Source organism: Fundulus heteroclitus, chromosome 5, assembly GCF_011125445.2.
Source record: "Fundulus heteroclitus isolate FHET01 chromosome 5, MU-UCD_Fhet_4.1, whole genome shotgun sequence".
Taxonomy (NCBI): domain Eukaryota; kingdom Metazoa; phylum Chordata; class Actinopteri; order Cyprinodontiformes; family Fundulidae; genus Fundulus; species Fundulus heteroclitus.
Genome location: NC_046365.1, coordinates 29,830,609 through 29,857,356, shown reverse-complemented (window position 1 = coordinate 29,857,356; position 26,748 = coordinate 29,830,609). Strand labels below are relative to the sequence as shown.

Here is a 26,748-nt window from a genome sequence, read left to right as displayed (position 1 = left end):
AAGCAGCAATAAGCAAAATGTCATTATTTTAGATAAAAAGAACAAAAAATAGTTTTGTGAAAAGGTATCTTTTAGTTTTGTACTATGGTAAATCGTCACACGCTGTCTCTCTGTGTTGTTTTCCATTCTCTTGTTTACATAGTCAGGCCAGCTGCACATGCACATACGTGCACACACGTTCTTCCGAAAGATGATGCTGTTTGCTGTGTATTTATCTTTATGATCCGATGGGTGAGGAGGGGAAATGGGTCCTTAGGGCTGGAGCAAGGTAGAAAGAGGCGTGGCTTCATGCAGATCTTGTTTTGACCTACAGACAGTGCTCAAGCTCCACCTAGGGGTGAAAAACCGCTCATTGCTCCTTTAAGTGTTTTATTTGGTTTACTACATAATTAAATTAGAATGATCTTTAGCTTTAAGTGATTGCATTCTTTTCTGGCAACAGTTTATTTCTTCAGAGGTGAAATATCTCAAACAGACCTATAATACATATGTATGTACTTAAATGGATAACTTGCACAGCTAAAAATCGGTTTTTAAACTATTATGCTTCATTTAACTGCTGATCTGTCTTTATTGCTAGGTGTCTGTGTCGCAAGCTCAGGAGAAAATTGCCATTTGGAAAAATCAAACGCTGTCTTTGACCAGCATCATCCCTGCCACTGATGCAGTCCTGGAGGAGACTTCCGGAGTCCTGGAAAGCTTAAGCCAACAGGTTGAGGTCTTGGCAAAGCTGAAGTCTTCCTCGCTGAAGGAGAAACACTGGACAAATATTTTCCAAGGTTGGAGACTTTGTTTATGTGTATTTTACAACATGCATCTATGTTCAAATATTCGTCCCATTGAACTTTTTCACATTTTTATCATGTTACAGGAATAAAGATCACAATATTTTGTGGGGATTTTTTGTGACGAAACAAGTAGCATATAATTATGAAGTGGAAAGACACAGATTTTCAGCATTTTTTGTTAATAAAATTCTGAAAAGTCTGGCACCTCTGAATTTAGCACTCGGAGTCCTCATCAGGATTTTATTTTCAGCGTAATGGTGAAAGGCTGGCGGCGGCAGGTTGTGCATGCAGGCATGTGTTGGTGTGCCATTCCACTCTAGATGTGTTCCCACAGCGGTGCGTTGCGTAGTGCAGCTCGAAGGGGGCTGTCCCTCAAGCTAATAACAGTTAGCTTGTGTTCTTTGGGAGGTTTAGCTGTGCTGATGTACATTCAAGAGCTTTACTGACTTTTCTATTTTGCTCTCAAACATCTGTGTCGTACTAACTGTTACACTTCCCATTGGGCGGAATGGTCTATTTTCAGCGTGACTTTGACAATTTTCAGCGTAACGGCCCATTACGCTGAAAAGCCCAGAGTCAATACTTTGTAAAAACACCTTTTGCTGCAATTATATTATCTAACCTTTTGGGGTATGTGTCTGCCAGCTTTGTACACCTAGATAACAACATTTTTACTCTTTCATCTTTTCAAAATACCTCCCCCCGCTGAAGAAACAAATCCCCACAGCATGATGCTTCAGTAGGACCTTTACTGCTTTCTTTTAATGATTTCTTTCTTGTTGTTGTGTTTTTCCTCAAATTTATTAAGACACCCTCAAGGCTTTCATGAAATAGCTTTATTAATGCTGAGGTTAGATTATATGCATGTGTATTTATAAATTTGTTTATTTTGTACTTTTAAAAATTGGTTGCATTTTATCTTGTTTGGGGTTATTAGAATCACAGAGACTGAATGCAAATACACACCCCACTTCTCAGATTCCTTTCTTGCAAAAAAAAAGAAGAAGGCAGGTCATTGTTTTTCCTGCAGGCCATTGTCTTTGTGTTGGTCTATTGCATGAAATCCCCATAAAATACACAAAAACTGATTGTAACTTAACAACATGTGGGAAAGTTTAATGGGTATAAATACTTATGTAAAACACTGTATAAATGATTTCTATAGCTAGTAGGAATGAAATGTTGGTTCATACAGGCATGGGCCTCCTGGATGTCCCAGAGAAGAGAGTGACTGTTGGTCATTTCACGTCTAGATTCATGTCTGGAACGCACCAACAACTAATGCAAAAGGCAAGTAAACATTACAGAGATTACAACCACAGTATGGCACAGTAGTGATTGAATGGCTACAACAGATAAGATAATCTGTTTGGGGAATCCGGCTTAATAATCATTTAATATAAACAGTACCTTTTATATTATCAGATATGCAGGGAGGCACAACTAGAGTGGGATTTGGAGAAGAGCTTCCAAACACTTTGTTTAAGATGGAGAGAAAGACTCTTTCAGCTGCATGAGCTCGTTGTCCCTGCTTGCCCTCACTGTGAGGCTCAGAATGGATTAAACAAAGAAGAGATGCTCACAGATTCCACCCTTTACAGCGTTCAAACGACCTGTCAGTGCCGCTGTAATGATGCCAGAGTCACCATTATCGGTGAGACTAAATAGAGCTGACCATTTTAGTCTTTTACCCTTGATTTCACTCCTTGCGTTACTGCAGACGGATTACTATGTGGGCCTCCATATTCTCTTACTATCTGTCTCAGGTCTAGAAACACTCTTTGCTGAGATACAGAAGGATTTGATAACGCTTTCTACCATGTTGAGGTCTCCACACAGTGTTGAATTCCAACTTCAGTTGAAGGATTTGGTTCAGTCTCTCAAAGATCTCGGTAAAGTAGTGATAAAGAAAGTATGTTAGAAGATTTTCTGTTTGTCCTCAACTCCTAAAAAAAAATACATTTTCTTTTCTTCTTTTCATTCATAGCTAAGCTGCTTGATTTATTTGAAAGATACCAGCAAACGTGGGCCTTCCTGACAAAGATATTTAGAGAAGCATCACATGATCGCGAACAAGCAGATCTGGTATGTTCTAATATTTACACAAGTTGAATATGTCTCAAAGGCTTTGAAACTGAAAATATTTAGACTATTTGGAATATTTTTCTTTCAGCTGAAGGATTTTCAACAAGCTGATGATGCTTTTAAAGAAATGATGCACTCAGTCTCAAAAGACCCTCATGTGTGGAACCTTGTGTGCTCTGAAACGAATCACCAACATGGTGGGGATAGCCTTTGGGAGATTCTCATGGACGGTTTGTTTGCAATGGAATGCATTTCCCACCGGATGGATAATGTTTTTCAGACCTTTCGTGAGCAGTTTCCAAGACTGTACTTCTTGAATGACAGGGAGATAATGGAACTACTCTCTTTTCACCCATTAGAATCGAAACAGCAATTATTTTTACGCAAATGCTTCAAAGGTGTACATCTGCTTGAAGTGGAGGTTGAAAGATTGTCCAATACAAGCAATTTGGAGAGCTTTAGGCCTTCATCTGAAAATATCGAACAGATGAAAGTTCTGGGTGTTTTTGGCAGCCTCCAGGAACACATTGCTTTTCAGCCTCCTTTGGGACCGAACCCTGATACCCTGGTCTGGCTATGTGCCTTTGAAAAGCACTTGAAATTGTCGATGATAAAGCTCATAAAACAATGTGCAGTGCTGAGAAGCCAGCTCGATCCCGCCAGTCAAGATTTCACATTCTACAATACAGTAGATGGCCCACAGTCGTGCAATGCAGATAAGATGGAAGATACACATCCTTTGTTAGATTTGCTTTTTGATTTTCCACTTCAGTGTCTGCTGGTGGTTGAGGAGGCATTCTGGTGCAGAGGTGTTCTGCAGACCTTAAAAGAAGGAAGTCCACTAAAGTTGAAAAATCTCAAGACACAAAACTCTTCAACGCTAAAGATCCTCAGCAATGCTGTCAGGAATAGAGTCCAAGGCTCTGAAAATAAATGTTTGATTTCCAAATATGCAATGATGTGTTTGCGTGCTCTGGTACAACTTGCAATCAATCATGGACAGCAGCTGTCTCGACTCATAGACCTAAAAGCAGTGCTTGAGTCGTCTTTTGAGTGGCTGAGCACGATGAAGTATCATATCAACTCAGAAGATGGGATTCATGAATGCAGTGATAATCCATCATGTTATGTGGATATTCTGGACCACCGTTTCCAGTACGGCTTTGAGTATTATGGACCAGATGACTGGCTGATGGTGCAAACTCCTTCCACAGAAAGGGCAACACTGGGGATTGTTCTTGCTCTGACAAGGTACAGGTCTGGGTTTGTGAGTGGGCCTTCCATGTCTGGGAGAACAAATACTGTAATCCAGTTGGGAAAAGCTCTGGGACAGCTGCTTGTGGTTAAGCAGTGCTCTCCAAACTGGGGGTCAGCCGTTGTTCAGCGGATGCTGCTGGGTGCCATTCAGACAGGAGCGTGGCTTTTGTTGGAATCGGTGGACTTACTTTCACAAGATGCCCTGTCTGTGCTGGGACAGCTACTAACTGACATACGCCAGCGCTACTTGAACCTACAACGGAATACGAATCAAAGGCTGAACAAGGAGCCAGAGTGTAAAACTGCAGCCACGGTCTTGGATTGCATAAACATTGCAAATCCAGTATGCCATTCTCAGCTTTTGGGGGAACAAATCTTTCTCCACCCGAGCTATGGCTGTGTTCTTAGCTCATCAAATCAGTGTGTATCAAAGATTCCAGATAGCCTGCGATTCGCTGCCAGACCTGTTTCATTGACGCACCCAGATTACAGGATTGTTGCTGAAGTGACGCTGGCTTCTCTTGGTTTTTTAGAAGCTATGTCGTTAAGTCATCGTCTGGTGTGTCTGATCACCCTGATCAAAGATTCTGAATGCCTGCCGGATTTATTCAACGACAATTAAAAGCTGTTTTCTTGTTGTCTTGCAAAAGATCATCTCTGCCTCAGAAGTATACTTGCACCATGCTGTAAGCCAGCGAGAAATTTCGTTTCAGGATAAAGTAATCGCTGCTGAACACCGTAGTCCTTTGCCTGTAGAAAGCTTGGCTGACGAACATTTTGGGAATGACAAAAAAGAAATGACAAAGCTTCCAAAGCTACGCAATTCTCAGTTGTTGGTCATTCAGGCTTTGATGGAGGAAACGGCGATCGTCAAAGCCATTCTTTCTGTTTTGATACCTGAGCACAAGAAAGCCTCACAATTCTACACTATTCTCAAGGACACATTCCCTATAGTCTCCCAATTTCCAGATTTTCAAAAGTATCTTCAAGAAAGAGAGAATAATCAACTTCAAGATGCAGTTGTGAAAGAGATGCAAGAACTACGCCTCTACTACGACATACAAGCAATAAACCAAGCCCTCACTCTTTACCACGCCTTGAAGTTCTCTCAAATGGTCATTCTTATAGGCCCCTCAGGTAGTGGAAAAACAACATGTTACAACATTCTCACTGGGGCAGTAAATAGACTGGCTAGCACAAAGGATGTACAGGGAACAACCAGTATAAATAACAGAGATGCCTCACATGTAGATCCACAGATCCCTGCATTGAACTGGTGCTACATTGACACTTTACACCTGTTTCCTAATGCTATGTCCCACGAGGAGCTCTTTGGCTCGTCCTGTGAAAAGAGAGGATGGAAAGACGGAGCCGTCGCAAAAGTGCTTAAAGATTCAAGACGATATGATCGAACATGCTTTGAAATCCATAACAATGATCCAGACAGTGAAGCGATATCACTAGTGAAGTGGTTGGTAATGGATGGAGAGCCCATAGGTCAACCTTGCTGGTTAGATTACTTAACCACTCTGTGCAATTCCCAGGATCCACATTTGTGTCTGCCATCAGGGGAAACAGTGTTATCGCTGTCACAAGTGAACCTTCTCTCTGAGATGACGGACCTACAGGACGCAAGTCCCTCTGCTGTGACCCGCTGTGGCCTTGTTTATTTCACACACACTGATCTGTGGAAGGCTATATGGAGGAGCGAAATGAATGCTCTCTCAGTTGAGCATAAACTGGACCAAGGAGTCCAAAAAATGTGGAATCGACTGGCCGACGACCTTTTCCCAAGCACGCTGAGTTTGCTTGGGCAGCATGCTTTAACCTCTGCCAATCATTTTGAAAGGGGATCATGCGAAAACTACGGCCTGCAAGAAATTACGTCCTTCGTCAGGATCCTACGAGCCCTTCTGAAACATTTTGTAAAGCAACTGAAAAAAACAGACCCATCAGTCCAAAACAGCAACAGAGGTATGAAAACTGCAACAGATGAGCTGATAACCTTGTAAAAGTTACTGTGTTTTTAATTTTCACAATGTATGAATAGCTTTTCAACCACATGTGCTTTTAGGTGGAACCAATAACCCAAGCACCAATACTCAAGGCGAACAAGATCCGCTCACTAGAAACCTCTTCTTGGTGGCTTATGTTTGGGGATTTGGTGGACATCTCCACTACCGGTAGCAAAATCTTTATTGAACCTTTTTATTGTGTTAACCAGTTTTATATCACTGAATATCTCCAGTAATATTTGCACCAACGGTCTCTTTTTAAACCTTCCTGTTTTATCAGGCATTGGCCCCAGTTTGACATGTTAGCCCGCCAAGTGCTGTTTGCTTCCAGGTATAAAATTCAAGTTCCAGATCAAGACAGCTTATTTGAACACTTTATTTGCACTGACACCAAAATGTGTTCCGGTGAAACGCACTTAACCGATTTCATCACGCCAAAGGTTAGTTTGTAATATTTAACCAGCAATGGTGAAAAGGAATGAACAATACGGTTTATTACCTTAAGGTATTTTAACTATTTTTATTTTCCAATGTATTCACACAGCTTGGGACATACCGGCATCTTGTGAATTTAATGTTGGAGGCAAACCAGCCGTTGTTGCTTGCAGGAGAGCCAGGTTCTGGGAAAACCACGCTGTGCAACAGTTTGTTACGTTTTGATCTGCCACACATTAACCTGGCAGCCAATCCTCTCATGAGCTCCAGAGAGCTGCGCATCATACTAAAAAATATCTCCAGCCAGAGGAATTGTAAACACAACGTGTGTTCAAAAACAAAACTGCCTGGTCTGCTTCTGTTTGTGGACGATTTGCACGAAGCCCCCTGTGGTAAGTAAATACAAAGATTGTGTATATTAGATTTTATGGATCAAAAGCTTTTGAAATTAATATATCTGTTATTTTTTGTTCAAAGACCTCTTCAGGAAAGCATCAACAGCTTTGGAGACACTACGTCAAAGTATGTCAAAGGGAGGAATTCTAACATTTGACTCCTACTCCTTTGAGTATCTGAGTTCTGGAGCTGTCAGCTATTTGACTACGACTGATCTCTCCAGACTGGATGATCCGGGGAGTCACGGAATATCTTTACGACTCTCACGGCTGTTCTCCATCTTTGTGCTCCCCAGCCTATCTGAAGATGCTATTTTTTCTTTCCATTCTCCATGGCTAACAATGTGGCTCAGAGAAATGCCACTAGCCTGCAGTGGAGAGGAAATGTCAAAATGTGTCATCGCTGCAACTAAAGATCTTTATGATGCCGTATGTGAACAGTTTCAGCCCTCTGCACAGAGGCCCTTCTTCTTATTCTCTCATCATGACATTCAGAAGGTGTTTTCGGGGATGTACCTGTGGAAGCACGACGTCTTAAACGCAGAAACCCACAAAGAGAAAAACTTGCCTCCAGGCTCTCCCCCGACTCCATCAGTGGCTTCAGATTTTAACATAGTACATCTCTGGATGCACGAGTGCTTGCGTACGTTCAGTGACAGGCTCTGCTCAGAGGACGAGATGAATACTTTTCTGTCACTCGTTAGCAGTACTGCAGCAACCCATTATGGATGTCACTTTGTTCAAGGAACCCAAATGGATACTTTGGAAGTTGATGATGTACAAAAATCACTTGTGGGGTCTAAATGTGCTTCTCCTGCAAATCTGCATCCAGGAATAAGTCTAGCTGGACAAGAAGACGTTCAGAAAGTCCAGGCAGAATCTAAAGATTTCTACACAGAGGAGGCAAGCCCAAAAAGCCACATTTTCCGACCAGAGATGTTTAAGGACATGGAGGAAGATGTGACTAGGCTTGTGTATGCTCCTGAGTTCTATGAGGCCTCTGATTTTATGAAAAAGCAGCAAGACATTAAAGATAGATGCTTGTATCAGCAGCAAGACTTTGATCTACTACAGCAAAAGCTGCATGCATTCATAGATAGAGAAGTCAGTGATGTCGATAACATAACAAGCAGATACATTGTGCACAGACAGGGGATGAGTCAGCTACTACACCTCCTCAGGGCTTTGCTCCTACGTGGAGGTCATGGAGTGCTGATTGGCTCAGACAGGAGAACAGGGCGTAAAACCGCTGTTCGCTTAGCTGCCTACATCACAGGTTACCAGTTAATAGAATTAGATTCTAGTAATGAGGCTCAGCTCCATGAAATCCTAAAAGAAGCGAGGACTAAGGCCAATATGGATGGAGTTAAAGTCATCTTACTGGTCCATGAAAACATCAGTCTCCCAGCGAGAGAAGAATTACTGATGGCTATGGCACAAAAGGCCTTCCCAGTGCTGTACAGGGAGGAAAAACTGAGCAGACACGTTTCCAGGGTGACTTCTCTGAAACACTCAAATCGATACCTCATGCACAGTTGGATCAATGAAAAGTAAGATTTATTATTTTGTGGTTAGGCAAAAACTACTATTTAGTATTTAAAGAATAACACCCAGAAATGCACCAATCAGGCATCGCTTTATGACCAGAATAGGTACATTGATCACAATCTGACACTTTTCCATTATTCCCACCTTCAGCTTCTTTAGCATTTCAAGCAGCAGTAACTCTTCTGTTGAACACAACGCACAGACTAGCTTTTGCTCCTTGTGTCAATCAACAAGTCTTAAAAACTCCCCAAGAGCTGCAGTTCTGGAGATGCTCTGGAACAGTTGTCACTATTTAGCTCTTTTTAAACTTATGCTTGCTCTTTTTTCTTACTTGTAGCACGTCGACTTAGTGGACAAAATATTCACCTTCTGCCTAATGATTCTTACCCTTTAACAGTTAAGATAGTTTGCAGATAATAAGTTGGTCATAATGCCTGATTAGTGTACCTCTTTTGTATTGAGTTTCTGTTTAAGACATTTTCTGAGTTAACCTTTAAACTGTGCCAGTGTTATATACAAGTTCAGTTCTGAGCATCGTATACTATGAGTATAGTTATGATGCTGGCATGAAATTGTTCAGTTGTTCACTGGATTGTGTGTGTGAACCTTGTGTGTGTGAACCATAAACTCTGTGTAATCTGTTTCTCTGTGGTTCTAAGGTCTTTGGGGGAAGATTACAAAAATATCCACGTGTTCCTGTTGATGCCATTTACCAAAATAGTCAACAGTGAAATCCCTGCAGACAAGGAAACACAAGGTTGGAGTGTAAGTGTTAAAATATTCAGCATGTCAAAGGAACTTTTTATCAGATTTTTGTTCTAAAAATGCTTTTCTACCCGCTCTCATAAATAAACATTCCAGAATGCATACCTTACTTAAAAACACACATTTTAACAGCAACTGTATCATCCAGCATAGCATGTCAGATCTACTGCATTTACTGCACAGGCAGTAAATAACAAGATAAAAAAAACATCAAGGGCACAAACATATTGTCTGTTCTGTGTAACAATAGATTATTTTCTGCACTTTTTTACATTCTAGGCACAATTGGCCAAGGCCCTGAAGCTCAGCTGCTGCGTGGAAGTTTACCAGCCATGGTCTAGTCAAACTTTGGCAGAACTAGCTATTAAATGCCTCAGAACGTATCCTTATGAAGGTGAGTCCTAAGACTGAAGTTCATCTATACATATTTTTTATTTTTTTATAAATTTTTTTTGTCTCTACTAAAACATTAAGCCTTTCTTGTTGTTTTTGTTTAGTGACAAAAGAGTGCTCAGAGGACAGCTTATCTGTGGCCATGACGGGAATCCATCAGTCCGCATGTCGGCATGCTTCTGTCTTTCTAAAATCTCACCCATTCTGCCCTGCGACTTATCTGGAGTTTATCGCCTGCTTTGGCTACCTTTGTAACAAACTGCACAACCAATGGCAAAGAGAACACGACAGGTAACTGTTCTTAAATTAGGAAACTAGCTTTTTAATCAGTGGTTTTGAGATTAAAAGGTTTGCGCCTGCAAATATAATGAGATTAACACACACGGATTACAGTCAGGTCACTGAAGCTACTGGCATCTATTGGTTTCTCAGTCTAAACAGTATCCCATTGAGATATCTTTTAAAAAAAGCATTTTAAAACTTACATTTTAAACCAATTGTTGGGAAATAAACTTTGAAAATCTGGCGTAATTCTGTTATAATTTACACTGAAAGTGGAATTTTTTTAAAACTTTTAAATAAACTCCATTTTTACTATTTGAACCGGCAATAATTCTAGAGTAAAAATTATTATAGATGCTAAAACACATGGTTTTGTTGTGATTCATTTGTTGAACCTTTATGGCAAGCCGTTTTAACATAAATTCGGTTTTACCGCCCTTACGTTCGAGATATCTCAAATTGTTTTATGACTAGACGTTTTAGCAATTTAAGATATCTCTAATTGTATTTTGACTAGTCAAAATACCTATTCGAGATATCTCTAATTACATTCTGACTAGTCAAAATGACATCAGATTTTCCATTGAGTTGTATGGAGACGTCAATTCAAGATATCTCGAATGAATTACTGACTATCTGAAATACCCATTTCAGATATCTACAATTAAATTACGACTAGTCAAAATTACAATTCAAGATATCTTAAATTGAGTTTTGACTAGTCATAATTCTAATTAAAGATATCTCAAATGCCACCATAATTCAAGATATCTTAAATGTATTTTTGGATAGGCGAAATGCAGTTTTGACTAGTAAAAAATAAATTTAAGATATCTTGAATTGTAATTTTGACTAGTCAAAATTCCTTTTAAGATATCTTGAATTGTAATTTTGACTAGTCAAAATTCCTTTTAAGATATCTCTAAATGAGTTAGAGATATCTTGAATTATTCAGCTTTTCCATTTAAGATATCTTAAATTGACATTCTGACTAGTCAAAATGACGTTACTGATATCTTGAATTACGAAACGGCTTGCCATATGTCATCACACAGGAACCGGAGGCGTGCGCTTTTGTTTTCAGAGAAGCTAAAGGAGGGTGCTGTAATGATGTGTGCCGTCTCGCATGTGAAAATCAAGAGCTAGCTGGCTTTACCATAATTCCCAAGAGGCAGATGCTTTACCACAGTATAAAAACTGCATCTGGTTATTAACAGAACTGGTCTGGGCTGAGGAATATTCCTTATTTCCAGCTTGGACATGAGTCGACAGTAGCGCTTTCAGCTAGCCGTTTTTCAGTGCATTGTGTGCGTCGGCAGCAAGTAAATCCGAAATTCTTTGCAAATTTCTTAAGCATTCTTCAAGTATACTATTTTCACCCTCTCTGCATATCCCATACTTAAAAAGCTCTTTCTATATTGTGGCATTTTCTTACAATTTTGTCGAAAACAGCCAGCGCCATTGAATGTTCAGGCAGCTTTGGGCAGCTTCCAGCCAATAAGGGGCTTACACGCAATGTCTTATTTCAGATATCTTAAATTGTAATTCTGACTAGTCATAATTACGTTCGAGATATCTTAAATTACATCTACGGATGTGTGACGCTTTCAATGACGAATCCGGTGACGTAATTTGAGATATCTTGAAAGGAATTTTGACTAGTCAAAATGTAATTGAAGATATCTTGAATTATTATTCTTCCTAGTCAGAATGTAAATAAAGATATCTTAAATTACCATTCCGGATAGTCAAAATGTAGTTTTGTCTAGTCAAAATGCATTTTAAGATATCTGGAATGTAATTACGGATAGTCAGACGAAACCGAATTTATGTTAAAACGGCTTGCCATAGAACCTTAGTTTTTATGGCAAGCCGTTTTAACATAAATTCGGTTTTACCGCCTTTACGTTCGAGATATCTCAAATTGTTTTATGACTAGACGTTTTAGCAATTTAAGATATCTCGAATTGTATTTTGACTAGTCAAAATACCTATTCGAGATATCTCTAATTACATTCTGACTAGTCGAAATGACATCAGATTTTCCATTGAGTTGTATGGAGACGTCAATTCAAGATATCTCGAATGAATTACTGACTATCTGAAATACCCATTTCAGATATCTACAATTAAATTACGACTAGTCAAAATTACAATTCAAGATATCTTAAATTGAGTTTTGACTAGTCATAATTCTAATTAAAGATATCTCAAATGCCACCATAATTCAAGATATCTTAAATGTATTTTTGGATAGGCGAAATGCAGTTTTGACTAGTAAAAAATAAATTTAAGAAAGCTTGAATTGTAATTTTGACTAGTCAAAATTCCTTTTAAGATATCTTGAATTGTAATTTTGACTAGTCAAAATTCCTTTTAAGATATCTCTAAATGAATTAGAGATATCTTGAATTATTCAGCTTTTCCATTTAAGATATCTTAAATTGACATTCTGACTAGTCAAAATGACGTTACTGATATCTTGAATTACGAAACGGCTTGCAATATGTCATCACACAGGAACCGGAGGCGCGCGCTTTTATTTTCAGAGAAGCTAAAGGAGGGTGCTGTAATGCTTTGTGCCGTCTCGCATGTGAAAATCAAGAGCTAGCTGGCTTTACCATAATTCCCAAGAGGCAGATGCTTTACCACAGTATAAAAACTGCATCTGGTTATTAACAGAACTGGTCCGGGCTGAGGAATATTCCTTATTTCCAGCTTGGACATGAGTCGACAGTAGCGCTTTCAGCTAGCCGTTTTTCAGTGCATTGTGTGCGTCGGCAGCAAGTAAATCCGAAATTCTTTGCAAATTTCTTAAGCATTCTTCAAGTATACTATTTTCGCCCTCTCTGCATATCCCATACTTAAAAAGCTCTTTCTATATTGTGGCATTTTCTTACAATTTTGTCGAAAACAGCCAGCGCCATTGAATGTTCAGGCAGCTTTGGGCAGCTTCCAGCCAATAAGGGGCTTACACGCAATGTCTTATTTCAGATATCTTAAATTGTAATTCTGACTAGTCATAATTACGTTCGAGATATCTTAAATTACATCTACGGATGTGTGACGCTTTCAATGACGAATCCGGTGACGTAATTTGAGATATCTTGAAAGGAATTTTGACTAGTCAAAATGTAATTGAAGATATCTTGAATTATTATTCTTCCTAGTCAGAATGTAAATAAAGATATCTTAAATTACCATTCCGGATAGTCAAAATGTAGTTTTGTCTAGTCAAAATGCATTTTAAGATATCTGGAATGTAATTACGGATAGTCAGACGAAACCGAATTTATGTTAAAACGGCTTGCCATATAGTTTTATCAATATTCACAATCATTGTGTATCTTGAGATTTAAGTCAAGTTTTGCTTTTCCCTTTATGGTGTTAACCATGTTGAATATAGTCTTCCTGGATTGAAACGTAAATTAAATTAATCCACAGTAAAACTTTTATTTTCCAGAATTGCCACTACTCTGTCTCGTTTGGACGTTGTGAACAACACATCTAAACATTGTAAAGATAATTTAAAACAACTTCAAGAACAGATTGACAACGCACGGCAGGTAATAAAGAGCTATATTCCTTCTGAGTACCTGTACAGTTTTATTCTGAGGGCACAGTTTGGCTGTCTTTAGAATAGTTTTAGAAAATTTATTTAAACAGATTTGTAACTATAGTTTACTTTAGTAATGTGTTCTATAGCACATCTCTATGATTTGCTAGTTTTGATTTTATCAAATTAATTTCTCTTTTCAAAAGCTTGAGAAGGAACTCCTGGGAGTTGTAGAAGAGAAGAAGATTCATCTTGAAATGGCTGTGGAGAAATATGCTGTTGGGGAGAGAAAACTGAATCAACTGGAGGAGCAGATTATACAATCTCAACATCTGGTAATTTTTTGGATTATGTGAACATTTTCAGAAATAAAAATCTGAAGAGTCTGGGTTACATATGTATTCAGCCCACACTCAACACTCCAGAACTACCATATTCTGCCGCATAAGTTCTCCGGACGTCACACATACATGCACGGCAAAATTCTTTTGCGTTGGCTTCTTTACCCTACATGGCAAACTTTAAACAGGGTTTCTTTTGGCCTTCTTACAACAAAGGCCAAATTTGGTGAGTGGATAATTACTGGTTGTCCCATCAACAAATTCTCCCACCTGAGCTGTGAATGTCTGCGGCTCCTCCAGAGGTACCACAGGGCTCTTGGCTGCTTCTCTGACAAAGGCTTTGTTTGCCTGTCATAACAATTTAGGTGGCTGGCCATGACTTGACAGGTTCAGAGTTGTATGGTAATCCATTGTCCATTTTTGGATTTTGTAATTTAAAACTGATTTAGGTTTCTCTACAGCTTTATCCCTGACCTGTCTTCTGTGTGTCTTGGTTTTCATAACACTGTTGTTCACTAACAGAACACTGAGGCATTCACAGTTTCGCTGTTGTTGCTGGCATTAGATTAAACATTGGTGGATTTTATTTAGGGGAATCCAAAAAAAGGTGACTGAATACACATGCACAAGTAGCTTTTCAGATTTTTTCTTTTCCATAAAAATGATTGAAAACAATGTCATGTTTTCTTTCCACTTCACTTGTGTTTTGCTCTGTTTCGGTAAATGACAGAAAATCCCTTTGAAATACATTTAAATCAGCAGCCATGTTATGAAACGGTGTAATAAAGTTCAAATTCTTTTGCAAGACACTGTAAAGTGTTTGCCAATAACTGCCTAAATATATAAATATATTTTATTTATAAAATGCTTCCTTCAGGAAATGTTTGAACATTTAGTAGTATTTATGAAACCATAAAAAAACCCGTTTCTTGCTTTGTTTTTAAAAGATAAAACCAGTTTTCCTGTCAGCCCTCGAGATCCTGAATTGCTTGAACCTATCTGACCTGGAGGAGGTGCGTCACTACAGAGATCCACCTGACCGGGTGGTGGACATCATGGATGCTATTTGTTTGATGTTTAACCGTCCAGCGGGCTGGGAGAGTGCCAAGCAACTCCTCGGACAGCCCAGTTTTTTTCAGGTGTGTAAGGAAAATGCTTATTAATATCACACAGAATGCAAGTCAAAGCAGTCAATAAAAGAGACCGTGGATGTTGGGCACTCTTTCATCATCATTTGTTTGCATATTGATGCCCCTGTTGCTTTTTTGCACATTTTAAGCATTTTTAAATGTTTTAGCTAATACATAGTTTTTCTTTTCCAGGAGCTGGAATTCTTTGACCGCTCCAGTTTGACAAACGATAAGCTGCAGCAGCTCGGACAGATCGTGCAGAGTCCTCTGTTTGTACCAGAGTCCGTGCGAGAGGTCAGCAAGGCCTGTGAGTCGCTGTGTCGATGGGTCCAGGCCGTGTACGAGTACTGCTCCATGCAACGTAACCTGCAGATCAGGCAACAGTTGGAGGTTCAAGCTGGAGAGGCACGAAGACAGCTGCACTTGTGGAAGCAGCAAGAGAAGGAGGCCGACCGGTGTTTAGAAGACAAAGAGCGTCAGCTTCAAACGGTCCGAAATGAGCTGGAGGCCCTCATCTGTGAGCTGTACAGAGCTGAGAGCCAAGAAGAAGAAGCTACCACGTGTGCTGTGCAGGTGGAGATGCACTTCCGAAACTGGAGGACCGAGTTTCAGGTGATGCAAAAGTTGCAGAAGACTAACATGTTTTCTGAAGTGAAGCACACAAATTCTACTATACAGCTTTCCTTGATTTTTATTTTTTGTATTTACAGAGCAGTGAAAGAGTATTTATCCTGTAACAGATTTTTCTGTGGTTCAGTTTAAAGTAATATATATATAATTTTTTTTTTTTGGGGGGGGTGTGGCTTTTTCACAGCTGTAGTGGCTCGCTTTTTATAAAAGTAGGCTGACAGGAAAGGGGGTGGAAGAGGGGGAGAGAAATGCGGCAAAGGACCGCGGGTTGGATTCGAACCCGGGTCAACCGCGTCGAGGACTAAGGCCTCTGTATATGGGTCGCGCTACTCGCTGCCCCACGAGCGCGCCCCCAATATTTTTTTATGTATTATTATTATTATTATTGCCCCAGTTTCACTAGCCTCAGTGTGGCTAGTGAAACTGAACTAATAAATGTCATCAGTCACAGTTTCCAGATCCTCATTTGAAAACACCTTTTCCTTTTTTCTTAGCTTATTTTATTCTTAAGTTGAAATTAGTTTGTTGATCTGACGCATGTATTAAATCTGCCAGGAGGCAAAACCGTGAGTGGTAATGAATCTCTCCTTTATTGTGTCTCAGGAGGCAGAGTTGCGTCGCCAAAACATACCCGGCGACGCCCTTATTCTTGCAGCAACCATGTCATATTTAGGACCATTCGAAGCTGCTTTACGGACACAACTACTGAACAAGTGGAGGGACCTTTGCCTGACTGGCAGTATCAACATAAACCCCAGGGACCTCAGAAGCTCCCTGTTTACTGACGCAGGCACAGGATCCATCTCTCCCTCTCCTGGTTTTCCCATCACTGTGACTGAGAGGCTGCAGCTGCCTTTTGGTTGGATTTTAGGGATGAAGGAATGGCAACATGAGGACACTCTGTCAACCAGGCTGGTGGTTAAGCTGCTGCTGTGGGGCTTTAAAGAGGCCCGAGTTCACCGCTGGCCTCTTCTGGCAGACACTGACCAACATTCAGAAAGAAGCTCTCAACAGTGGTTCACTACAGGCAAGTCCTCACAGCTCTCAGGCTGTTTTTGAACAGGTCTAATACAGAGGAGTCAGGAGACACCAGGCTATTTAGATTTATTTAGATGTTTTTATTTATATCCATTCCTTTTTATGTGCGGTTAGGTAGTGCTTTACAAAATATTTCTACCTCTTGAACTTTTTCCTATTATGTCTACTTACAGCTTCAAACTTTAAAATATTTTGTAGGTTTTGTTTGATGAATTAATAAAAATCTTTTTTTTTTAGATATGAAAATCATCTTTAAATTTAGCCCGAGTCAAGACATTCTGGAAAAACTATTTGCTATAATCCCAGTTGCAAGTTTTTTGGGGTATGATGATATCCGTCTTGCACCGTTGGAGACTACAATCCCTACCAAATGCTCTGCAGAACAGATCACTATCTGTCAGATTTGTTGCAGAGCATCTGTGAACATCAGCTTTCAAGCAATGCCACAGACTCTTAACTGGATAGAAGTCTGGACTTTAACTGGGTCAGCCTAACACTGGCATATGCTTTGATGTAACTTCAAAGTTATTAACTGCGTTGTGTTGGTCTGTTGGGAAGTATCCCAATAAAATACATTGCGGTTTGTGGTAGCGACATCAATATGTGAAAAGGTTCGAGGGGTATCATGGCTTGGCAAAGGCACTGAGCCTGAGTTTGAAGCTGTTTTTGAAATGTCTTTAAATCGGTGCTAGAAGTCAGTACATCTCACTTACCTCCTGTACAGGTGAGAATGCAAATCTTGAGAAGGAGTTTGGGTTTGGGTTGGTGCTGTGTGCAGATGATCCGGAGCTTCTTGACAGGCTGGAACTTGCTGCTGAGAAAGGTGAATTAAATAACCAAATGAAGTAAGTACCTGTTTTATTCAAGTGTTATTCTAAGTTAATTACTTATGCAAACCTTTTTTTTTTTTAGGATGGAAAGTATTAGTTACTCACATGGAACGTGCAAAGCCTAGTCCAGAGTTTCTTGCCAAATTGGTGCGTTCTAACCAAACTTGCTTTCATGGACTACGACAGCCTTCTCAAGCTGTTCATCCAGATTTCTGCCTCGTCTTCAGCACCCCTCTGCCTGTTAGACTGCTCAGCAGCGGTAAGATCATCTGGTAACGTCTGCACCAGCATTTTTTTATGTTTTAGTGTTAGATTGAAAAGAGGAGGCATTTGTTTCGATCGCTGGCATTGATTTAAGATAAGAACAAATTAAGGCCTAATTTTATCCATATTATTTGTTCCACAATAGTAAAAAAAGTGCCTTCAAAAGTATTCTTAGCTCTTGGACTTTTTCAGGTTTTATCACGTTATGACAAAATGTGAAAGACGGATGAATACTTTTGCTTTGCACTGTGTATTGTAACAAAAGTTGAATGGAAAATGAGATAATAAGGGTAACTAGATCCCAGCATAGAATCTGTGGAGGATACTGGATGACTTTGTGGCGATGACCTCTTTCTGCACATTTGAAAGTAATAACTCAAGGTTTCATTTGCTCTTGTTCCCCAGGGATCGATCCGTCCATCTTGGCCCAAGTACTTGTGGTTGACCTCTCTCTGAGCTCAGAAGAGATCCGGGAGCTGATGCTGACACAGCTGCTGCAGTCTGAGTGTAGAGAGCTGCTGATTCAACACACGCGATTCCTGAATTACAATCAGCTTCTGCAGGAGAAGCTGGTCTCAGCAGAGGTGACTTAGGCGGACTGTTTATTTTTTGGATCTTTCTGTTGTGTCAGATCATTGGGATGATTTTTGTTTTTTGTAATTCAAATTTTTTTATAGATTTTCTGAACATTATCTCACATAAAACACAAATACAAAACAAAAAAGGCTGGTGCACCACCCCCCGCCCCCCAGTATCCAGGGTACAGTCATATATTATATGTATGTTACAGTGTCAATTCAAAAACATTCAGTAGTTGAGAGAAAGGTAATTGTCCGGGAAAATCCGACTTCATCCAGATACATTAAGATTATTGGGATGATTAAAAAAAAATGTCTTTGTGTCAGTTGCCTGATTTCTTCATCATTCAGTTTGGGTTCTTGAGATATTCAACTCCTGGAATGAGTTATTTTTGTTAGAGGTTAAGTTTTAATTTAAGTTTAAAGACTATTATTAAATTATGTTTAACACTGTTGTTTTGTTTTCATACTGAATGTTTTTCGTCTTCTTCTAGGAAGCATTGATGGACTATATCCTGCAAACTGGCGGCTTGCTGTTCAAAGATTCACATTTTCTTCCTCGTGTGGCTGATTGTCAAGAGGAAATGAGGAAACTGAAGGCTGAGATAAATCAGCTAAGTGAAGAGCTGGATTACCACAAGTCCCTGCTGGCCTCCCCTCGTCAGTTAATGAAGCTGGCTGCTGCCCTCTACCAGGCGCTTCAGGCGGTGTCCCGTCTCTCTCCTGCGTATTACTTTTCCCTGCAAGGTTTCATAAAAGTGATGCAAGAGGCTTTTAGCGCAAAGGGCAGACCATTAGTGTCATACACAACTCGGAAAGCGGCACAGAGCGTGTTTCCAGAGACGACGAGCATGATGGTGCAGCAGCTGCTGATACAGTACAGACCACGTCTCTTCAAGAGACATTTCGCCGTTTTGAAGCTGTTGGTGTCTCTGGCAGTGCTTGAGCACAATCAGCTTTGCTCCGAGGCAGAAAAGTTGGTCTTCCTCAGGGGCCTTGAAGATGTAGAAGATGAAGTAACTGATGTAAAAACTTCTGTCAGCACCTCTGACACGGCTTTAAAGTCCTCCAGTGACCTACCCAGCTGGATACCTGCGAATCTTCACACAGAGCTTCTCCTCTTGGAAAAGATTTCCTGTTTCAATGGGCTGATTGATTCAATCTGCGCTTCTCCCACACAGTGGCAAGAATACCTCTGTTTCACTTCCTCCACTATAGTAGGCAACGTTCCCTGTTGCTCTCACTCTCACCTTTCCTTGCTGCAGAGGGCTATCCTGTGGAAAACCATACGCCCAGACTGCCTAGAGCACCTAGGAGACTCTATAAATGCCTGCTTACTTTGCCTGACTGCAACAACATCCGCAGCTCCTGACTCTGAGATTCCAGAGGCTCTTTCAAAACATTTAGCAAGAACTGATGGACCCATCATCCTTACATTGCCTAGTTCAGAAGGAGATATGCTGATAAGCGTTCGGCCTCTCTGTTTCATACAGCAATTGATCCACAAGGACGGAGAAAACGAGGTGACCCCACTATTTACATTGTTTTTTACATTGAATTCAATGCTTTGGAAAAAATTATCCCTGCTGAACGTTTCACACATATTTATGTTACAAACACAAACTGATACATTTAGTTAAGATTTTTATGGTTGACCAACACAAAATCGTGAAAGAGAAGGAAAATAGATGTTTTTAAAAATCTAGACAGCATGCGGTGCATTTGTATTCCAGTCCATTTCATGTTTAGTCATGCTGGATGAAGTGCAACTGGAATCAGCAACAGTCTGGGCCTTTTCCAAAGCATGGATACGCTTTGGTTAAAACCTTTCCACAACTCTCGGTTAATGTTTAAACCATTGGACATTGTCCGTCTGGTGGTTTTGTGTAAGAATTATGTTATATTTACACCCATCTTCCCATCAACTCTGACCAGCTTCAGAGTGTATGTCCTGAAAAAAAAAAAAACTCATGGCATAAAGCTGCTGCCACTATGTTTTAATAAGAAGACAGTGTTTTCAGAATGAAGTGCACTTCTAGCTTTCTTCCATATATAACGTGTGTGTATTCTAAAAAGTTACATTTAGGTTTCATTTGACCTCTTTTTCACATTTTAATGACCGTAGCTTACTTTGTGCCACTCTTCTTTAGTGGTAAGTTCTGTGGAGTCTATAATTATTAGTCCTGCCAACAGACTCTCCCACCTGAGCTGTGGATCCCTGCAGCTCCTCCAGTAATGCAGTGTTCCTCTTGGCTGCCCAGCTTGTCAGTTTTTGGTGAATGTCTTGGTTGTGCAGTTGTGCCATACACTCCATTTTCTGATGATGGGCTGAACTTTTCTCCATAAAATCTTTAAAGTTTGGAAAGTCGTTTTAAAAATATATTCCTACTTTAACCTTCTCCACGTGTTTATTCATGACCTGTTTGGTGCAGATTTTATTTCGATATACAAGAATATGTGATGCCCAATAGAAATGCAAGCCACACTTTAGAGATTTTTACCTATAGATAATTTTGAAAACCATGTATCTTGTCGTCGTCCTTTATGGAGCCTAAACTTTAAGATCCCAATAAATTAAGATTCAAGTTTTTGGTTTTAATGTTGCAAGTGAGAATAATGTTCGAGGGGTGTGAATAGTTTTACGAGGCTTCATTCTTTTCCTCTTTCTTTAACACCTTTTAGGTCCAGGTAGAAGTAATTTCTTTTGGGGGATTGTGTGATAAAGAGCTCATCCTGTCAGCTCTGGACAAAGCCGTTAGTGAAGGCCGGTGGCTGGTCTTTAACAACTGTCACCTGTTGGAAAACTGGGACGATGAAGTGGTGGCGCGGCTCAGTCAGCTCACATCTCCCTTTAAAGGTAGAGTCATCTGTTCATCCACAGCCTGTGGAACTGATATCTTTACACTACTCCTATTAATATATTTTCCTACCCACACGTTTCCACGACCTCCAGAGGAGAAGCGTCTGATTCATCCGTGCTTTCGATTGTGGTTTGTAAATCAAGAAAATGCAGCTGAATCTTTACCAGGTAGATTTCTCCCATTTTTATTGATGCCCAATCAATTTATTTATTATTAACTTCTTCTTTTTTTGCAATGTAAACTTGTTGTGTGCTAGTGATTGCTGTGTTCTAATGCTTTATTAAAATCACTGTTGTTTTTGTAATAATCATTACAGTTTTAGTCATGATAATATTTTGTTTTTCGCAGCTGTAGTGAGAATGTGGGCCCTACCGCTGTGCTGTGACTCTCCCTGGGACCTGAAGGAGGAGATATTTTACTCTTTCCAACAGGTTTTGTCAGTCAGTCACCATCAGTCATGGTCAGATGTTGCAGATGACAACAAGGAAGGGCTTCTCCGCTGTGCCATCTTCCATTCAGTTCTGCTACAGAGGCGGACTTATACACATTTCAGCTTTGGAAGAATGTATCATTGGTAAGAAACAAACTGGTAATGAAAACTGCTAATATTTCAGCTTAAATATGTCGTTTCTTGTCCAGAGATGTTTTTTTTCTTCATATAAACTATGTAGCCATCTGTATATCTAGAAACATCGTTTATATATATATATATATATATATTCAAGTGGATTTTTTATATCTTTTTTTGAAGGAGTCAAGAGGACCTCCTTACTTTATTAGATGCATACATTTCCATCGCCAGTCAGTGCCATGATAAAGTAAACGTTTTACACTACATGGCAGGTAAGGCATGAAAGATTTAGACAGTCTTATTAATTCAGTGTCCACTATAATCATGTTTTATTTGCATTTCTAGCCAGTGTCGTTCATGGTGGCCACATAACAGACTCTACAGATGCAGAGGTGGTGCAGAGTGTCGCTAGGTGTTGCTTTGCTCCAGAGTCGTCCCTCTCAGGGAGCGGACCAGGCCTCCTTTCAGATATGATCAGCGGTTGTGGCCATTTTGGTAACCGTACAACTGTTGCTGAACCTGGGTGCAAACTCAGTCAAACGGCATCAATAGATTTAAGACATTTAAAATTGTTACAGTGTTTTGCAAGAGTATTCATAGCCTTTGAACTTTTAGTCAACTTGTCTTGTTACAACCACAGACTTTGCATTGGGATTTTATGTGATAGACCAGTGCATGTGATAGGAAAGGAAAATTAAACATGTTTTTGGATGTTTGTTATATTTAGCCTCGCTGTGGTTATGCTCTGTAGAATTACAGCATTTAAACCGACAAGACATCCGTCTTTGCAACTTTTAAGACAGCATTTTTTTCCCCTACACTTTTATTTCTTTTGAAAGTATTTCCATGTCATTCAGATTTGATGGAGATTGTCTCTAAACAGCCACTTTTGGGGAATTTAGGTCTACACTTTGACTGTCTCTTTCTAACACATGAAAATGCTTTGATGCAAACAATTTCAATGTCAATCTAGCTGATGCATTGAGTCCACTCTCTTTCTGGAAGGTGAACCTGTCCAGTTTCAAGTCTTTGGCAGCTTCTAACAGGCTTTCTTCCAGGATTGCTCTGTTGTTGCATACTATTAACATTAGCTGGGTTTTGCACCTTTGCTAAAGAAGAGTATCCACACCATGATGCTGCCACTAGCATGTTTTACTATAGGAATAGAGAATTCACAGCACTGATCAGTGTTAGTGTTCCACCACACATAGTGTGTTGCATGCACTCTTCAGATTTTTATTTGTACTTTGCAGTTTATACACTATACTACTACGACGGGTCACATAAAATCCCCCCAAATACAATAAAGTTTGTGGCTGTAAAGTATCAAAACTGACATTTAGAAGAAGTTTGATGGGATTATTAGTTTTGTAAAGCGCTCTGTATAAAGTAATATGAATAAGAACTGCTAGAAAATTTGACAGATCTAAATTAAAAGCAGCAAGAAGCAAATATATAAAAACTATTGTGCACTTGTTTTATTCGCCGTTATGTAAATACGTTCAACACTAACACAAAGTAATTTTCTTTCTCTCTTAGATTTATCAGGACTGCTGCAAGTTTTGGAACAACGTTTTCGGGATTTAGCGATCAGTGACCCGGATGTGCTTGGTTTCAGTGCAGATGTGGCCCCTGAAGTAGCCAAAATGAAAAGCTACAGTTTAAACGTACTCCTCCGGGCCTCCCAATCACCTTTAGGAGGAGTGAGGAGTTTTAGCCCTAAACAGATTCCACCTGTCAAAGTGCCAACCTACCTTAAAGTGAGAGAAAGACTGCAGGCTCTGAAGAATTACCTCACACACAAGAAAGACAGCGCGATTAGAGATGTGGGAGCTGCGTCTCACAGTCCCCTTCGTGACTTCCTTGAGGCTGAATGGGATGATCTGATTGATTTGGTAGCGTTGCTCCTCTCACATCTCCAGCGCCCTGTTCAGTACAATTTGTCCTCCACTTCCCTGATAAAGTTCACAGACTTGTCTCGGTTAGAGAAGAGGGCAGAGCTGCTCAGCGCTTACCTCGGTTACGGCAGCGCTTCAGATCCACCAGGTGCTTATCGACTGGCAGCTTTTCAAAAGCCCAGAGGCCTTCTGCTGGCGTTGATGCGAGGGGCTGCTCGAGAAAATTACAAATACATCAGTGATATAATACTACATTTTCAGGTTGGGAATACAAGACATACTAAACTCAACCTTATAAATTTAGTTTAGGAATTTTAAAGTGAGTTTCTTGTAAAAGGCTAAAAGATGGTAATATCTCCTTTGGCGTCTTTATTTAGTATAAATCAGCTGAAGACTGAAGTTTTGTCTGAGGGGCTGAGACCAAAGCGGACCCTTATTGTCTTAAAACTATTCTGCAGCCACATTATTCTTTAATTTTTTTTTACGGTAAACGATTTCAATTTGTTTTTCAACTGAGTTGCACAGGGTATAGTTCACATTAAAGTTGGGAAAAGGTTGATCTTGGTATAATTCTTTCAGATCACTAAAATCAGACATTTTATATCCAATTTATCTACTGTAGGGAAGGCATTAACTGCTTACACCTTTTAACAGAACCTCACTTCAAAATTCCTGAACTTCTGCTGTAATGAAAACGATGGATTTTGCTCTCTTAATGTACCTGACATGATCATCACTGTGACCTTTTATTGTTTTTGCCCCTCCAGGTTCTGCGTGAGAGGACATGCCTCGCCTTGCTTCCTCCAGATGCCATTTATTTGTTTGGCTTGCAGCTGACAGGAGCATCATGGGACCCAGAGATAGGAGCCCTACAGGACGGCGTGTCCTCCCGGCCATTTTCAATGCCCATTATTTGTGTCAAAGCTCAAGTCAGGACTGCAAACAGTGCAGCGCATGCTTTAACTTGTAAAAGTTCGTATTTAACAGATATAGGCAATCTTCAAGCTGCTCCCACTGCTCCACATTTACCAGTCTACCACTGCCCTCTCTATCTGAATGAAGACTGTGAGAGTGGAACCTGGGGACTGAGTGACGTTAATATAATCACAAAGGTTCCCCTTCGTGCCAACTTCGATCCTGCTTTGTGTAGTTTAAGAAGGGTGAGATTAGTGAGTACACTCTGACTCCTGTGAGCCGCTGTGACTTCTAACCCAGAGTTAAGTCATCAAACATCTGCTGTGTTTTGATAGGATCGGTGCTTGTAAGTCCACATGACAAGTCAAACTATACAGCCAGCATGTATTTTCTTTCTTTCATTTTGTAAAGTATTACAAGGAGGGTTGAAATAAAATTATTGTGTTAAAACAGGGAGTTTCTGTTGTTTTGTCGGTTTTGGATAAATAATTTTACAACAAATTATTAAAAGGTATATGACTAAATGACTACACAATGCATAGAATCACAAATATGCAGGTTTTATGCAAACAAGTGAAAAATATATGTATTTGAAAAATATGTGTTTGCCAATACATCCATATTGTAAACTGTTTGAATTAGAAAGCAGTGAGCCTGAACCCCTTTTTACTTCATGTCCAGGTAACATGGACAGGCATCATTATGAAACCTTTGAAAAGTATGGCAACAACACCTTCCTGCTGCATCTCGACAATGGGAGGGCGTGAGTATTTTAGCCGTTTTCAAGCAATGTGTTTGCGAGGTGTTTTTTTTTTTATCTTGTTTTAATGTACTACACTTTGGTCAACCATGTGGTTTTTAAAATGTGCTTTAGAAATAAAGTTAATTCATTGATTGAGTGTTCACGTGCTTGTCAGAAACGTCTTCATTCACATTTGGTATTTCTGTTTTTGTCTTTTACGCTGCAGATTTGGGCGTCACTCAAAGGATGAACCTTCGATTTTAGCCCCACTGCGGCAATGCTGCAGGTATGAGGAAAAACATGCAATCGTGTTATTATTATTTTTTCCCCAGATAGCTAAACGTTTTGTTGCTTATGTCCAAAATGAGAGTTTGTGGCAAGACTCCAAAGTTTCTGTTCAGAGACGCTCTCCGTCCGAACTAACTAAGCTTGAGTTTGTCTCTAGATGTGTAAACATGGTAGGGACATATGCCAAAAGATGCAAAGAAAGGTGACTCTACGAAGTATTGACTCAGAGGAGGTCAATGCAGATGCAAGCCAAACCTTTGAAAATTTTATTTGTAAAAAATCTTAAAATAAAATATATTTTCCTTGAAATCCACAATTATTTTTGTTGCTGGTTGATCTGTCACATAAAATCAAATTACATTTATTAAAGCCTTTTTGGTTGTGCAATAAGTTAGAAAGCATTTAATGGTTATGAAGACTTTTGCATGACTTTAAATGTTTTTATCTTATCTAGTCCTCTCACACTTGTTCTGTTTTGGGGTCCTCAGAATCCGTCGCTCCACTTGGCTGCGTCTGCGTCTTCTGTCGTTGCCTCAGTACCACATAAGTGACGTCATGAGGGCGTCGCTGTCGCAGGATCCGCTTCACAAGGTGGCCCCGCTGCTGTCCGAGCCTCACCTGGCGGCTCTGAGTCGACGTCTGAAAACGGTGCTGGAGACCGTGAGTCGTTGCCAAGAGCAACATAAAGATGGCGGATGGGGTGAAGATGTCATCTATGACGATCTTGGGGATTTAAAGTAGAGAATGAAACAAACGAGCTGCTACACATGTCCTTCTGATGCTATCTGTATTCATACACAGTCCCTGCTGTTATTTCAAAACCTGAAATCAAAATACATTTTTGTGATTTCTTTGTTACAACATCATGCCACATATGAACAGAGCACAAAAGCTTTCCATGATGATTAGCTGTCACACCTATTGCAATATAGCCATTATATTAGAGTAGTGCTGGACGTTTGTACGTTGCAAAATAATATCGATGTCACAATACCCTCGAGATTTGATCTCTCTGTCAGCAGTGACTCTGCCCCACTTCTGTTAGCATTTGAAAACTCTGACAAGAGAAATGTGCAATCTGACAGAAGCCTGGATCTCCAGCACCAGTGTGCCAACTCATCAAAGCTTTATATTGTGCACCCA

The 26,748-nt window shown here is 39.9% G+C and overlaps 1 protein-coding gene across 1 annotated transcript in view; it reads left to right on the top strand.

Moving 5' to 3' along the window:
• LOC105915413 (dynein heavy chain domain-containing protein 1) overlaps positions 1 to 25,569 on the top strand; it is a 31,796-nt gene extending 6,227 nt beyond the window's left edge. The window contains 31 exon segments of the mRNA XM_036136664.1: positions 581 to 779; positions 1,984 to 2,078; positions 2,214 to 2,442; positions 2,555 to 2,680; positions 2,776 to 2,873; positions 2,962 to 4,749; positions 4,751 to 6,104; positions 6,205 to 6,313; positions 6,426 to 6,585; positions 6,690 to 6,972; positions 7,058 to 8,525; positions 9,183 to 9,288; positions 9,568 to 9,682; positions 9,786 to 9,972; positions 13,427 to 13,529; positions 13,726 to 13,854; positions 14,808 to 14,999; positions 15,183 to 15,602; positions 16,224 to 16,647; positions 17,383 to 17,481; positions 17,571 to 17,747; positions 18,158 to 18,336; positions 18,825 to 19,853; positions 21,019 to 21,187; positions 21,284 to 21,358; positions 21,540 to 21,765; positions 21,943 to 22,034; positions 22,108 to 22,257; positions 23,302 to 23,921; positions 24,428 to 25,338; positions 25,544 to 25,569. Of these exon segments, the coding sequence (XP_035992557.1) occupies positions 581 to 779; positions 1,984 to 2,078; positions 2,214 to 2,442; positions 2,555 to 2,680; positions 2,776 to 2,873; positions 2,962 to 4,749; positions 4,751 to 6,104; positions 6,205 to 6,313; positions 6,426 to 6,585; positions 6,690 to 6,972; positions 7,058 to 8,525; positions 9,183 to 9,288; positions 9,568 to 9,682; positions 9,786 to 9,972; positions 13,427 to 13,529; positions 13,726 to 13,854; positions 14,808 to 14,999; positions 15,183 to 15,602; positions 16,224 to 16,647; positions 17,383 to 17,481; positions 17,571 to 17,747; positions 18,158 to 18,336; positions 18,825 to 19,853; positions 21,019 to 21,187; positions 21,284 to 21,358; positions 21,540 to 21,765; positions 21,943 to 22,034; positions 22,108 to 22,257; positions 23,302 to 23,921; positions 24,428 to 24,844 (10,818 nt within the window). The 3' untranslated portion in view covers positions 24,845 to 25,338; positions 25,544 to 25,569.
• Positions 25,570 to 26,748: the final 1,179 nt, after the last annotated feature.